The sequence below is a fragment of the Dermochelys coriacea genome, chromosome 25 (genome assembly GCF_009764565.3).
Source record: "Dermochelys coriacea isolate rDerCor1 chromosome 25, rDerCor1.pri.v4, whole genome shotgun sequence".
NCBI lineage: Eukaryota > Metazoa > Chordata > Testudines > Dermochelyidae > Dermochelys > Dermochelys coriacea.
The window spans coordinates 15,820,895-15,836,809 of record NC_050092.1 but is presented as its reverse complement, the minus strand read 5'-3'; the positions used below and the strand labels follow the sequence as shown (position 1 = coordinate 15,836,809).

At 40.3% G+C, this 15,915-nt stretch overlaps 1 protein-coding gene across 15 annotated transcripts in view; it reads left to right on the top strand.

Annotated features, from left to right (window-relative positions):
* The first annotated feature begins 46 nt into the window (after window positions 1–46).
* MYO9B (myosin IXB) overlaps window positions 47–15,915 on the top strand; it is an 80,114-nt gene continuing 64,245 nt past the window's right edge. For 10 of the 15 annotated variants that reach the window (XM_043502629.1, XM_043502628.1, XM_043502625.1 and 7 more), the window contains exons 1-2: window positions 121–351; window positions 14,903–15,796. In XM_043502629.1, coding sequence (XP_043358564.1) covers window positions 14,960–15,796 — 837 coding nt within the window. In that variant the 5' untranslated portion in view covers window positions 121–351; window positions 14,903–14,959. Of the gene's footprint in view, window positions 352–14,902; window positions 15,797–15,915 lie in introns of all 15 variants that reach the window. The other 5 variants (XM_038383657.2, XM_043502619.1, XM_038383655.2 and 2 more) reach the window with 3 other exon arrangements.

Below are 15,915 nucleotides of genomic sequence, written 5' to 3'. Positions count from 1 at the left end.
GTGGCACCTTAGAGACTAACAAATTTATTAGAGCATAAGCTTTCGTGAGCTACAGCTCACTGCATCGGATGCGCAAACCCTCTGGATCCCCAGCCCCCGAGCGAGCCCGGACGCGGCCTCCCGCCGGCAGCGCGCATGCTCAGCTCTCGCACGCAGGCGCACGAACTGCTCGGAGCTCCCCAGGCTTAGCCCGGCATTGCCCTCTTCCTTCCCCTCAAACGCGGAAGTGAGCGGTTCCTCGGCGGGGCCTGGTAGGAGGGGCCGCCGCCGGGCTGGGAGTGATCGACCAACCGAGCCGCCAGAGTAACGCCATGGAGAACGGGCCTTTGCCCCACTCGTTCCTCTCCCTCGGTGGGTGAGCGGGAAGGGGCTGGTGTGGGGAGAAGGGGGGCGGGATGGGGAGGCCGGAGGCGGTTTGCGAGGGCGTGGGGAGAAGGGGGGCTGGGTGGGAGGATGGGGAGGGCGTGGGGAGAAGGGGGGCTGGGGGGAGGATGGGGAGGGCGTGGGGGGCTGCGGGTGCTGCAGCACCCCCCTGGATTGAAGTGGTTTCCATTATATACAGGCTTTACTGTTTGGTTCAATGGTTCTAAGCACCCCACCGTACAAATTGTTCCAGCACCCCTGATTGGGGGGAGAAGGGAGCTGGTTTGATGGGGGGGAAGATGTGGTTGGGAGAAGGGGTGTGGGATGGTTTGTGGAAAGGGTGGGGAGAATGGAGGCTGGTTGGGGGGAGAAGGCGATAATGGTATACAGAGTTCTTCATATGGGAGTTGCTTTGTGATGGGTAATGGAGAACGGGAGGGTAACATGGGGAGTGTCATACAGGGGGCGATGGTGGGGGGAGGAGGAGGGTCTTGGAGAGGAAGGGCAGGAGGGTGGGTTGAATCAGATCTTCTATAAATACACAAGGGGATCTGTAGCTTCCGGCCCTCTCAGATGGTGCAGGGCTTGCCCATGGGATTTGGGAGGTTAGGGGGAGGAAGACACATTCTGGTTGCCCCAACTTCCTAGATAAGGTCCTTCAAGGTTTGCTTGGGGAATCCGTACTACAGTACTTGGAACCATTATTGGCAGTGGAGTTTGGTTTTTCACAGCTATTTCCTAAGACCTTCTGGTGCCTGGCCTTTGAAAGTAAACCCAAGCATGCAACTGTGATTGTGGGTGCTCTCTGTTCCATGCTCTACAACTGAGCCAGTGAGCAGGAGGCACTACAGACCCATCTACTGCACAGGTTGCCTCAGACTCCTATTCTGTGCTCAAGTTTCAAGAGAAAGTGCCTGTAGGTTAGATGCAGCATAGCATAATGCATCTGCATTGATGTGTTTAGCAGACAGGATTGCAATGTGGTTATTTGGCGCTGTGTCTTATGTCCAAAGAATGTTAAGGTCTTAAAGCTAGGAAGCATACTTTTTTTTTCTAGGTTCCTCTATTTTGACTAGAAAAATGGCTAGAGACTAATACCTATATTGTGGGAAATTCACAACTCAGAATTTCTGAATTTGGTGAGAAATAAGCAATGCCCACAAGAGTTCTATAATTGCTCATTTCCATCTTCTGTAAGACTGTAGCAGAGGTCATGGAGGTGGTCTTAGACTTCTGACATGTGACCAGCTTCTCAAGGATGATGGCATCAGCACCCTCCCCCACACAACACTTCAGAGTGGATTAATATCAGTTTGCCTGCTTTCCTATCTGCAGATAAGGTATTTATTGCAAGCATTCAGAAGGGTCTAGGGATTTCAGACCTATTACTGGGCCAACAGGAGCAGTTGTCCTAAAATTGTCATGAGGCAATCCTACATTCCAATTAGCACATGAATATTCACACCTGTTGACTTCAGTAAACCTTTGGTTTCTTTATGTTGCATGCCATCATGAACAGATTTATATAGAAAAAACTGAAGGAAAGACAAGATGGCTGTGTTTAATTCTCCACAAGCTGTGAATTTTGTGGAGAGGGGGTGTGTATATATACTTATTTGCCTAAAATGATTATTCTTCAGAAGTTTTGACTTTTTCCCTTTAAAGTTGCATGATGCTATTATCCAGAATTTATATAAAATAGCACATCTAAAAATGCAAAGTTTTAACATTTCCTTGCCTTAAGAAAAGGAGCAAATTCAGTCACTCTAATTGGGTGTGACATACACAACAGCATATCACATCTGGTTGCAGTGTACCTGAATGATTAATAGACTTTAATAAAAGCAATAGTTGCTTCATTTCAATTTATCAGCTCTTCTTTTGTTATGCTCACACTGTAATCCATGTTAATCTCTGCCGTTCCATTGACTCTGGCAGTGTGCTCTAGAAGACAGAGCACTGAACTGAGATTCAAGAGACGTGGGTTCTTTTCCCAGCTCTGTGTTTGGCCTGCTGGGTAACCTTGGGCAACTCACTTCCTGCCTCTCTGCCTCAGTTCCACCATCTGTAAATGATTAGCCACCTTTCTGAGCTCTATCAATGAATAGTACTGTATAAGAATACTTGTGGCACCTTAGAGACTAACAAATTTATTAGAGCATAAGCTTTCGTGAGCTACAGCTCACTTCATCGGATGCATTTGGTGGAAAATGCAAATTCCACCAAATGCATCCGATGAAGTGAGCTGTAGCTCACGAAAGCTTATGCTCTAATAAATTTGTTAGTCTCTACGGTGCCAAAAGTACTCCTTTTCTTTTTGCGAATACAGACTAACACGGCTGCTACTCTGAAACCTGTATAAGAATAGGTAGTGATGGTGGTAGTGTTAATCAGCATCCTGTATTTAAATGCTTTTCTTTTTCACTAGTCATTCACTTCTATGCTTTACCCCGATGAACTTTGGTGTTGGAGTGGGTAATTCCCACTGGAGTCGATGTGGGAGTGTCATCTCCCCCTCCCCCAACCTCAAAGCAACTATCATGCCATTGCTGCACCGGTGTGCTCCCTTCTTGTCCCATTCCCAAAACCCAGAGAAACACCTAAATTTTAAGTGTTGGTGCCTAGGCTTACTCCCAAGCCCGGGAGAGCCCATGGTGCTATGTAGTAGAATGGTTCTGCATAGCTTCCTTATTGTATCAAGTTGAATTATGCTTTCTTGCTAAACTTGAGAATGACTGGCTTAATAAAGAGCTTTTTCCAGAAGTTGACTCAGTTATGCTATACTTCAGTGAAATGGGGCAGCCCAAAAACTCAGATGTTCTAGCCAGCATAGGAATAGGGGGGTTCTTAGGTCTCTGTTCCAGTTTTGCTGTGGAACTTAAAATGCTTGTAGGGCTGAATAATTTAGAAACTGTAAATGCAGCTGATGAAAAATTTAAATGAGACCTATCCATAATTGAAACTTCGTAGAAACTGAGCTTTCTGACAAATAGTGATTCAAGCATTAGACCTGTTGAACAATCTGATGTATGAATAAACTATTTGTCTGACTCATATACTTATAACACAAGTCTGCCCAGCTTAAAAATGATCTATGAGAAACAAGACATTTGTCCTTACAACTAATATCTTAGGAATTCAGAAAGAAAAAACCCTTACATATGTAATCTTGGTTCTCTCAACTCTTGATAACTTGTAACTGATTTTATTTAAAGATCCCAGGATTTGGTACTTGTTCTTACACATTTATAGTGTGGAAAGTGTGTGTAATTTTTAAATAACGCTCTAAGAATTTCTACAGATACATTATTTTTATCCCAAATATAACATGTCCTCAGATTTAAATCCCAAATACAAAATATTTCTCTTTAACATTGATTTGGTATTACATACTTCAATACTAACAGTGAAATTGGCATTTATTTTGTCTGATTTAAGATATAGTTGATGTTTATATATAAACTGATCAAAGTATTCTCCTTGCCATTATACAAAATAGATACATATTGCATCTCTAGGGACTTAAATATTGTAAAAAGTGCCTCTGAATAGATATTGTTTGATTTATAGAATATCACGGTTGGAAGGGACCTCAGGAGATCATCTAGTCCAACCCCCTGCTCAAAGCAGAACCAATCCCCAATTTTTGGCCCAGATCCCTATATGGCCTCCTCAAGGCTTGAACTCACAACCCTAGGTTTAGCAGGCCAATGCTCAAACCACTGAGCTATCCCTCCCCCTATGTTTAACTAGACAGTTCATGTCTGTGTAAAATTCCTTTCTAGCATTTAGCCATGATCTCAAAAATAGTTTATTTTTACACTGTTAAAATGGAGGTAAAAGGGGAACCTCTGGCCATATATGGAAGCAACTTTAAATTTAAGAACAATGTCCAATACTATTCCAATAGGTGATTTGTATATGTGATCCTCATGTGTGGAGGAGATACTTTTTACCCCTCCGCCCCCGGTTAAATGCAAGCATCTATTTAAAATAGACTTGGGCACTGTATTCCTCAGGTGCCATGGACTTTAGTTGCAAGAACTGTGCTTCAAGGCCTGATTTTACCAATCCTCAATTTGCAAATACAAGTATAATAGAAAAAGTAGATTGAAAACTTTCCAGAAGTCCCCTGTCTCAAGCAGAGAGAACACCCTATGCACCGTATTTAAAATTCTTCCTTGTATAAAAAACTAATGAAATAATAGTGGGTGGCACATTTGTGAAAGGATTAGCAGAACCTCTTTGTTTTGGTCTTCTACTTTACTTGCCTCCTCACTGAGGTCAATTTCTCTTGTGTGCTTTGTTTTGTTTATTAATTATGTCAAGTACCGTTTGAATAATGAAGTGGAGCATGTAGAGTTGGATTTACCTGGACCTTATTATGCTACCGTATATAATATTGAACTTTGATTGGTAACATGATGCAGATCTTTGCAGAGATAATGTGCTCTACTACTTCAAAGAGCAATGGTCTTATCCGCCCAGTGTTTGTAAAGCTGTTTCAGTTATGGCTGAATAAATTATTTTTAAACCCACATAAAATGTAGAGAAAAAGTACCGTAAGTACCTTAATCTTGGGTGTAATTATAGTACCCAGCACAATGGGGACCCAGCCTCCTTCAGGAAAGTAGGCCCTAACGGAGTACTACTACTAATCGAATGAAGAACTGAGGGAGAGTCAACATGGCTTTTGTAAAGAGAAATCCTGCCTCACCAATCTATTAGAATTCTTTGAGGGGGGCCAATAATTATGTGGTCCAAGTGATCCAGTGGATACTTGGACTTTGAGAAAGTCTTTGACAAGGTCCCTCATTGATTCTTAAGCAAAGTAGGCAGTCATAGGATAAGAGGGAAGGTCCTCTCATGGATCAATAACCGGTTAAAATAAGAAACAAAGGGTAGGAATAAATGGTCAGTTTTCACAGTGGAGAGAGGTAAATAGCAGGATCCGCCAGGGACCTGTACCGGGACCAGTGCTATTCAACATATTCATAAATGATCTGGAAAAAGAGGTAAAGAGTGAAATGGCAAAGTTTGCAGATTTTAAAAAAATCATTCAGATCCAAAGCTGACTGTAAAAAGTTACAAAGGGATCTCACAAAACTGGATGACTGGGCAACAAAATGGCCGATGAAATTAGATGTTAATAAATGCAAAGTAATGCACATTGGAAAGCATCCCAATTATACCAAACAATGGTGGCTAAATTAGCTGTTACCACTCAAGAAACAGTGGATAGTTCTCTGAAAACATCTGATCAATGTTCAGCAGCAGCAGTCAAAAAAGCTAACCATATTAGTAACCATTAGGAAGGGAATAGATAATAAGACAGAAAATATCATAATGTCACTATATAAATCCATGATATGCCTACACCTTGAATACTGCATGTAGTTTTGGTCATCCCATCTCAAAAAAGATGCATTAGAATTGGAAAAGGTACAGAGAAGGGCAACAAAAATGATTAAGGCTATGGAACAGCTTCCATATGAGGAGAGATTAAAAAGACTGGGACTGTTCAGCTTGGAAAAGAAATTACTAAGGGGGGATGTGATAGAGATCTTTAAAATCATGAATGGTATAGGGAAGAGTTATTTACCCCTTCACATAACACAAGAACCAGGAGTCACCGAATAAAATTAATAGGCAGCAGGTTTAAAACAAACATAAAGAAGAATTTCTTCACACAATGCAGAGTCAACCTGTGGAACTAGTTGATGGGATGATGTGAGGGTCAAAAGTATAACTGGGTTCAAAAAATAACTAGATGAGTTCATTAAGGATAGGTCCATCAACAGCTATTAGCCAAGATGGTCAGGGACACAACCCCATGCTGTCCTTAAGACTCTGACTGCCAGAAGCTGCGTCCAGAGGACAGGGGATGGATCACTCAATAATTGCCTTGTTCTGTTTGTTCTCTCTAAATCATCTGACACCTGCCACTGTCAGAAAACAGGATACTGGTCTAGATAGACCTTTGTTTCTGACACAGTATGGCTATTCTTATGTTCTTCACCAGGTAAGGCAACATTAACATCCAGGCCACCTTGATTCACGCACTTTACCACACAATCCTCACGCTATCCAAACAAGCTCCGACTCTGCCTCCACAGCTAATTGCTTTTCATTTCCACCATACAACCACACACATCTGATTCCTCTCAATCTCACTTAATAAGCACCATAGCCTTAACTCTGCCATCAGATTAATTTAGGTAATAATGCATTATAGGCTGAAGTAAAATTACATTGAAGTAAAATTATGTCCAGTAGACTAGTAACAGGTTTCAGAGTAGCAGCCGTGTTAGTCTGTATTCGCAAAAAAGAAAAGGAGTACTTGTGGCACCTTAGAGACTAACAAATTTGTTAGTCTCTAAGGTGCCACAAGTACTCCTTTTCTTTTTTTTTTAGTAGACTAGTAGAGCATCTTAATTTTTGCTGAGTTCAGAACTAAGCTGGGCATCTGAGTGTGATTCAGAGGAATTGGATGTGTGGATTGTATGTGATTTGTAGGGACTTTGGGGCCTGGGCAGAGTGGGCTGTGATGCAGGGGCTTATGGGGTAGTAAGGAGCAGAGCAGGTAGTTGAGAGGGTGAGGAATACCTCCTCTACCTTATGCAGCACTGAGCAGCAAAGCTGAGGTTGGGGTGGGGATAGCGTGAGGTAAGGAGCATGCTTGCTCCCTTTTTTTTCTGCAGCCTCCCCTACTAGATTTCAGCTTGTTCTGTGTTAGGAAGCCCATGGCAAAGACACTTTGTCCCTTGGTTTCCTTGATTACAACAGCTAAGAACAATGTAATAACATTTAGCCATCATATACTTCTTTCAAAAACCAATCTTTGATGGTGTTTGATTCAGGATTAACTAATGTGGAAAATTAGAAGTCTAAGAGCATTAAAATAAAGTTATAGTGAATCCAATAAAATCTTTCATTTGCATGTAAAATATCCAGTAAGAAGGATTTCAAGTTGCTTAGACTTCTCAGTCTGCAGCTGATTGTAATATGAAAATTTGCAAGAGAATTCAAGTTTGTTTTTATTGAAAGAAGTGGTACACGTTTGGGAAGCTCAGTGTTAAAGCAAGGTTTAAATCCCTTAAATTAAGTGGAAAAGCTCAGTGCAGCCTGGGAGTTGTGGGGCACCTCTATAATATGCTCTCTTATGGGAGATGGAGAATTTCTCCTTTTCAGTTTAAGAAACAGTGCTACTGTCATAGTCAATAATTGCATGTTTCTGAAGCAAAGAAATAATTGAAAATTGGTGTTTCACGTTACTCAGGTACATTAGTATCTTGCAAAGTCTGTGGTTTGAATTAAATATTACTGAACTGTATTTGACTTTGGAGATCAGCCATGTATTATTGCTATTTTCATGTTGAAAAATACATGATAATGAACACTGCCAAAATAAAATCATAAACTTATTAGGAAAATACAGTACATTGCATGAGATATATGTATTCAGATAATACATTAGTCTTTGTGGATATGCAAAGCTGCCAGCTGAAGTAAGATTATGTAGTAGTCTAGAAGATACACACAATAAACAAACAGGCATGCATGCAAGCTCTGAAGTGCATGCACATCTTACTCCTGGGGAAATTCTGCACTAAAAATAAAAAAATTATGCATACAATATTTTAAAATTCTGCATATTTTGTTTATCAAAATAACACAATATAATCACACTGGTTTCAATTACAGTATTTTGGTAATTTATTTAAACTACAATGCAATGGATGGAGAATGGGAGTGGGGAGTATTGAAGAAAATCCCCAAACCCTCTTGCCTAATAGTAATGTAGCTAGATTTGACCCTTTATTTCTAGTTATTAATCAACAAATATATGCAGCCATATGCTCAGTGTTGCATCATAGGCAACTGAAGAGCAAGTGATGGCTGGGTAATCAAACTCAGAATTTATATTGGCTACTGACCATCTCCAGAAAGGTCAGTAGCAAACAGTTGATGGAGCACATTTTGATAGGAAATATTTTCAGTCCAAAAATTTAGTTCAGTTCTAATCACTAAAGCACCGTAAGCATTTATAAGGCCGTACTGTCCTTTACACCACTTTGGCAACGTAAAGAAGCCTTAAAACTTTTACACCTGTTTTATACTACTGGGGGAATTCACAAAGAAAATAGGAACAATTCACTAAGCAGGCAGGCTGCTACATTTGCTCTGCCTGAGGGGGCAGAGCCTGCCCCATGCCTGCCTACCTCAGAATCACCCTGATACCCTGCCCCTCCGTGCTGAGCGTGCTGCAATAGCAAGCAAGAGGGACAGTGTCTCTCTCACACACACTGCTCAGTCCCGTTCCCTCCACTCCCCCCCAGCAGTGATTTACATCTCCACCAGTTGCTCCAGTTGCACAAACCAATCTGCCTGCACTGCCAGAGCGGGGGTGTATAACCACTCTTTTGGCTTCCCTTTGTTTCCCCATCAGAATTCATTTTTCTGTAGGGAAACAAAGAAATCTGAGGGGGACACGAGTTCTGCGCACATACAGTGATGCAGAATTCTCCCAGGCGTAGCATCTGAACATAGTGATGAATCTCACGCCCACCACATACACTTTTCAAGCTATTAGCTGGTAACAGTTTAAATATGTGACACACTAAAAAGGGAAGAAAACAAAAATCTGTATCAGAACACAAGGAAGTATTTGAAAGTTTTAAAAAAACAAACAGGAGGAAAGGATGAAGTTGAGTGTATGCACTGCAAATGGTGTGGCCCAATTATTAAATGTAAATATTTATAGGCTAATAGTTCTAAGTCTACAATAGTAAACTGTTTATTCAAATGAAAAGTTTCATTTGGAGATTAGTCACATTGTTTTCTTAAACTCAGAAGTGTCATTATGTTTTGAGTTCTGTTTTAGTCCTTCAGCAACCACACTGAATTCTATTCATCAAAGCATTAATCTACTGAATACTTTATATACTGAATACCACCTGTCCTTCCATCCACTAAAATAAACCCCTATATTTACCCAGAAAAATTAAGTTTTTTGCACTGATTTTCATCTGTGTTTGTTGTTGTAGTAATAAACACAGGTAAATTCCCAGGGAAAAAATAAATAAAATAAAACCTGAAAACTAAGGGCCCTAAGCATGAGGCAATCCAAGTGCACATGGAAATGAAAAGAATTGAAATATATGAACAGATCTTCCTGCAAATTTTTGTTGTAATGTTAGCTTTCCCTTGCTTCAGTATGATTCACTGGATAAATATGCAGCTTCAAATTATGGCCTTATTTAAACTAAACAGCTACCCTGTGCTGGTTGAGGCACTGTCATGTTTTCCAATAGCTTACCAGATTGTAAAATAGTGTGTTCTTATATACTTTACAAAACATAATTGATGATATTGAGGCTCAAGAACAGTTTGAAACTATCTACGGAATTACTCAATGAAATTTGCTTGTTAGCCTATTTTCCCAACTCCAATGTCTTCTTCACATTGTCTGTCTGTGCAAGAAGAGAATTTAAAAAGTTCATGCTAATCACTTAGTAAAATTAAAGCATGTTGCTTCCCCTCTGTTCCAACCAAAAAAATGATTCGTGTTCTGGGATGTTGCTCTTCTCCAGTGATGTAAATGACAGCTACTCCCTTCTTCTGTGATGGAGTGAATGAGACACCTCTCATGTTGAATAGGTTATTGTTTGAGAAATCTTTAGTATACTCAGTACTGAGCAATTTGCATGTACTTAGCATAAAAATGAATATTGGGTTAAGTAGTGCTCCTTAACAAACTGATTATATTCGTGCTACTTGTAAGTATTCTGTTAATATTCTGTATATCATATAGTCCAGAGGGGAAGAGTAATGAAAACTGAAACAGGAAAAAAAAATAGATTTCTTGTACTCCCTGTCTGTCTGTAATCCATCCGTTATTTTTTGTCATATACTTAGATTTTAAGCTCTTTGGGACAAGGAGTTTTTGTTCTGTTTGTACAGCACCTAGTACAATGGGGTCCTGGTTCATGACTAGGGCTCCTTGGATGCTACAAATAATAAAAAATAACATTGCTTGGGTCATATGGTAAATGTCCTACTTTAAATCAATAAGCAAATCAAGAGAGGCGGAAGAAGATAAAATTATCTGAAAGTCTGGTTTGGTTTCTTTTGTACCAGCCTAGAGATCTAGTAATTCTCCAGTAGTACATCATGAATTCACTTCTGTAATGTACTCTACTAGCTCTAGCAGACTGCTTAGGCATACTGTTTACTTCTGAAATTCCAGTAATAGTCTGTGGCAACAGACATTCACCTTAAGAATCTAATTTTCTTCTGTGTCCAATGTCTCTGCTACAGCTGACCTCAGATTTGTGTATCATTTAGAGCCCTGTTTACACTGAAGCGATAAAGTGTCTGAACCAGCTTATAAAACTATTATAAGCAAATTCCTCACAATTTTTAAATATGGTTTGCCTGACCAGTGTTGGCTAGTTTCTACCTAGTCTAGAGCGTGTTCCAAAAGGTTATTTCCTCAGCCACACTGCTCAGGCCAGTATTTTAAAACCTCAGACAGTCCCCTCCCACCACTGTGCAGAAAAGGCCTATCTCTTGGGCACTCCTTGGAGCTGTCATTGAGCAAAATATGAAAAAAAGCCCACCAAACCCCTTGCTGGGTCCAACAGGGCTCTAGGTATATATCATCTTGGCTTGAGGCCTAGTTTTGTTTAAATGTTTGATTTCTCCTGTTCAAGTGATTTTAAATGTTTATCCCAAGAGAAATGTATTTCAGCCTCTAGGTTATGATTTAGTATAGTTTTTGAACTTGTAGGCAGAGAAGTCCTCAGCTCGCTAACCTGCCAAATCGTGGCCTTGAGCTGTTGGGGTGAATAGCGGAGGCTTCTTCTGCTGGGATCTGTAAGCAGATTGATGGGTAGACCAGAAGATATTTACATCTTATTTTGTTTAATGCCTGTTGCTTCACAGAACATCCATGTTCATTTCTGCTTTGCTTTTGAAGATTTCATGAGACCACTTTAGCTCTTTTTAAAGGGATACTGTCAAGGTAATTAGACCTAACAATTGATGATCTTTAAAGTTTCTAATTTTATGACACTGCACTGAGGTTCTCCTCCTCTTTGTATCTGATGGATTATTGCAACGTTGCATTTCAGACTACTCCAAAGTGAACTTTAACATTTAAGTTTTAATGGTTTTGGTCACCTTCACACAAATTATTGAATAATTTCATCTGGATTTTTCAAAGGCAATTCAATTCAAAAGGAATTCATTGAAAGCTGGGTATCCAATTTCCTTAGAGTCCTTTGAAAATCCCAGCCTTTAATATTAAAATAACCTTTAACATCAATATTAAATAACTCTCTAAATGTTTTATATGAAGCAGCTGATCCACAATGAGGAAGAGGGCCTCTGAAAATTCAGCAGTGTTAAAATAAAGCAAACTGCATCTGGATTTCGTATTTGGTTGAAGTGAAGCAACCATTATGGTGACTCTTCCTATGTTCTCCCTCATTGAACGTATGTAGTAATCATGTTGCAGCAAGTTCTTTTCACTGAAGACTCTGTGCCCTAGACTATCCCATGAGGAAACAAAACTGCGTTGTCTGTTTGATGTCCCCTAAAGCAGATGTCTGTGATGACTGCATGTACTGCAAATCTGCGTCTAGCATAAATAGTCTCAGGTTGATGTCTACCATCTGCACATTGCTTTGTCAGTGATCAGCCTTCCCCAGGATGGGAAATATTTCTTTTTCCTGTTTCTCAGTCTTGGAAATCTCCTGAGCTCAGACCACCAGCTGTCCCCTAAACAAGCAGTATATTATTTTATAATGGGCCTGTCTTCCATGAACAGAGCTGAGACTACTAGTGTTCCATTTCCCCCAGCAGATATCCAAGACTTTAGTTTTGGAAAATGTGATGGATGAGTGAAAAATGTATCAGACGGCCTTTATATGAGCTAGTAGATGAAGTTGGGTAGCCTTTATCAACAATGTTAATGCCTAGGTAAGAAAAGCAGCCTCCAGCCACCTTCAGCAACTGGGAAGTAGAAGGCTGCTGAGGTTTCTGTGGGAATGCTGCCCCTGGACTCTGCTTGGGTCCATCTTTCATACCAGTCTCTGGCTAGTAAGTGTCTGAAATGTCTCGCTGCTGGAAGAGAGCAGGAATTCTGTGATTGGGGAGTGTCTAAACTACTCTACTTTTTTCCCAGAACTGCCTGGCTGAGGAGATAAGATGAAGTGGTCTTTGTCACTCTTCGATAAGTCTGTAGCTTTAGTGGTTTTTTTGGATCCTCTTTTCCATTAATAATTCCAGGGTCCCTTCTGTTTTTAGCTTTCCCAAGCAGCAGTAAGGTGAAATTCTATTTCTTGATGATCTCACTGCTGACTGGGGTTCTGAGTAGCAATGGAGAAAGTAGCTGAGTCTTGTAAATTTTACTTTGCTGTGGCTTGACAAAGCTTCTCCCGCTGACATAGCTACTGCCTTGGAGAGGGTAGATTAACTATGCTGACAGGAGAGCTCTCTCCCGTTAGTTTAGAGCATCTTCATTAAAGTGCTACAGTGGCACAGCTGCACCAATACAGCTGCACCAATGAAACATTTTAAGTGTAGACTTGCTCTTATATAACCTTTTAACCTTTTTAAAAAAAGAAAAGGAGTACTAGTGGCATCTTAGAGACTAAAAAATTTATTTGAGCATAAGCTTTCATGAGCTACAGCTCATTTCATTGGATGCATTCAGCTGTAGCTCACGAAAGCTTGCGCTCAAATAAATTTTTTAGTCTCTAAGGTGCCACTAGTACTCCTTTTCTTTTTGCGAATACAGACTAACACGGCTGCTACTCTGAAACCTTTAACCTTTGTGGTTGAGTATCTGCCACTAGTCAAAAATCAGTGATAATTATAGATTTAAGAAATGGATGGGACTTCCTCAGTCGTCCGATCCAACCGCCTGTGTGAGTGTCACAACGAGCTTCTTAGAAGTGATAGACTTAATTTTTATGTAGAATAAGGAACCATTCTGCAGGGGATCATATGGATTAACCAGAGAAGTGCCATTATTTGTCCCACTGTGGTTCATTCTGCCTCCCATTTGATAAGGATGAACTGAAAACAATCTAAAAAACTTGCATAACAGAAAATGTTTCAGAAACTCTTGCTTCTACACAATTGCCTAGAAATGAAGTTCTCCATTCTTAGACTATGTTCAGGAGTGGCAGAACTGTCATGTGCATCTCTGGAGTGATTCATTGACCACCTGTGGTGGAAATGCCAACAAAATAATGTTTCCAACTCACTGTAGACCTTATTTGTGGAACCCTTTGGCCTAAAATAGTCTGCCATTGAAAATGACTGCATGTTAATTTGTAACTTGAATTGACTTTCTCATATTGTACTATGTTTTGGTTTAATTTGTGACTTGTATTTGGGTCACTTGTTCAAGTAGCATCCTCTGCGTATACTGTTATAGAGCACCTTAAATTGAAGAGAGCAAAGATAGAGCTTTATTGTTCATCTGCCTAAACTGTAAGATTTCCTTTAGGAAACTGCTCTCCACTTATAAGTTAATAATAGAGGTCATTGAACTCAGTGTACCACAGTTGTAATGGTTTGGACTTGTAGTGTGACTATCCATGGAACATAACTAGATGGCAGTTGAATGCCTGATGAAGCACCACACTGAGCGAAGGACAGTGATTCAGAGTGGATTGCAAATCAAAGAGGAGTACAGACCAGCATCTTTTAACTTGGCCACAAAAAGGTGTTGGTTGACTTCCATAAGATTTGCTCTCTCTACTCCCATGAAACTGAAGCTCAATTGCAGGGGTCCAGTAGGGGATGAGGAGGGGAAATCAAGTTAGTGGGAATCAATGACACTACAGGAGCTTCATGTATAAGGAGCTTGAAAACAAATGGGAGGAGAGAGATGAAGCAATAGTTAGAAAGACAAAGGTAAAGGAATGAATAGGGGGTTCTTTAGGTATGGAATGAGAGTTGTGAATCCCAGATGAGATAGTTATGAAATTTATAACTGAAATGTGCTACAATTTAGACTAATTTTAGTTTCTCTCTTCCTGAAATAGGAGGTGAAAAGCAAAAATACGCTTTGGGGTATTAAGAGTGTGGTTGTTGGTTGGTTGATAGTAATGAAATTAACTCTAAATTGTCTCTCTTCTCAATAATTGCTGTGAATTTTATGAAAGAAATAGCCACTGTGTTACTGTGCTTATGTGAGGAGAGAACTATCTCAGGCTGGAAGGAACAGCTTGTGAAATTCAGATGCTCACACTCTTTCCACCTCAACCTCTACTATCTGAGTCTCACTCATCAAGAAAATCTTTCCATTGCAAGATCCTAAGTAAAAATGGGCAGTTTGTTTGAAATAACATCACTGATGTTCAGGAAAACACCTTACTTTCCATAAATTTGCCTGTGTAATAACTTCATCTTAAATTTCAGATAACTTTTTATTTTTTGGTTCAGTTGCTTTTGTATTTCAGGGAAACCGGTTGGATGGGATACCTTTAAACATCTGACTCTCTTCACTCTCCTTTTGCAGATAATGGGCATTGAGCAACAAGCTGGGGCGGTATGCTGAAGTCAGGTTGGGGGCAGAATGAATTTAAAAGATGCTGGAAGTGCAGTTTGCCAGGAGAAGGCGGCCTATAACCTTCATATTTACCCCCAGCTCTCGACAGAAAGCACCACCTGCTGCAGTGTGACTGCAACTAAGGACAGCACCACTTCAGATGTAATCAAGGATGTGATACATATTTTGAACTTGGATGTCTCAAAGCATTATGTGCTTGTGGAGGTGAAAGAATCGGGAGGTGAAGAATGGGTACTTGATTTGAATGACTCTCCTGTTCATAGGGTTTTGCTTTGGCCCCGCCGTGCTCAGGATGAGCATCCACAAAACGATGGGTACTACTTTCTTTTGCAAGAGAGGGACGCTGATGGGACCATCAAATATGTCCATATGCAGTTCGTGTCCAAGGAGAAGGATGCTCGACGATTGGTTGAAAGGGGTTTTCTTCCATGGCATCAGGAAGACTTTGATGACTTATGCAATCTCTCCAATTTAACAGAAACAACACTCCTAGAGAATCTCAAACGCCGCTTTCTAAAACACAAGATTTATACGTATGCAGGAAGCATTCTGATTGCCATCAACCCCTTCAAATTCTTGCCCATTTATAACCCCAAATATGTCAAGATGTATGAGAATCACCAACTTGGGAAGTTGGAGCCCCATATTTTTGCCATAGCTGATGTGGCTTATCACACAATGCTTAAAAAACATGTTAACCAGTGTATAGTCATTTCAGGTGAAAGTGGATCTGGAAAAACTCAAAGTACAAACTTTTTAATTCATTGTCTCACTGCACTGAGTCAGAAGGGGTACGCAAGTGGTGTGGAGAGAACTATTTTGGGAGCTGGACCAGTACTGGAGGTAAACTTAGGCTGAAATTTTTCTATGCACAAATTACTTTTTAAAAACTTTCTGAATAATTGCTGGTATGTGTCATTTTTAGGGAGGATTTTGAAGGCCTTTCTCCTGCAGAGGCATTG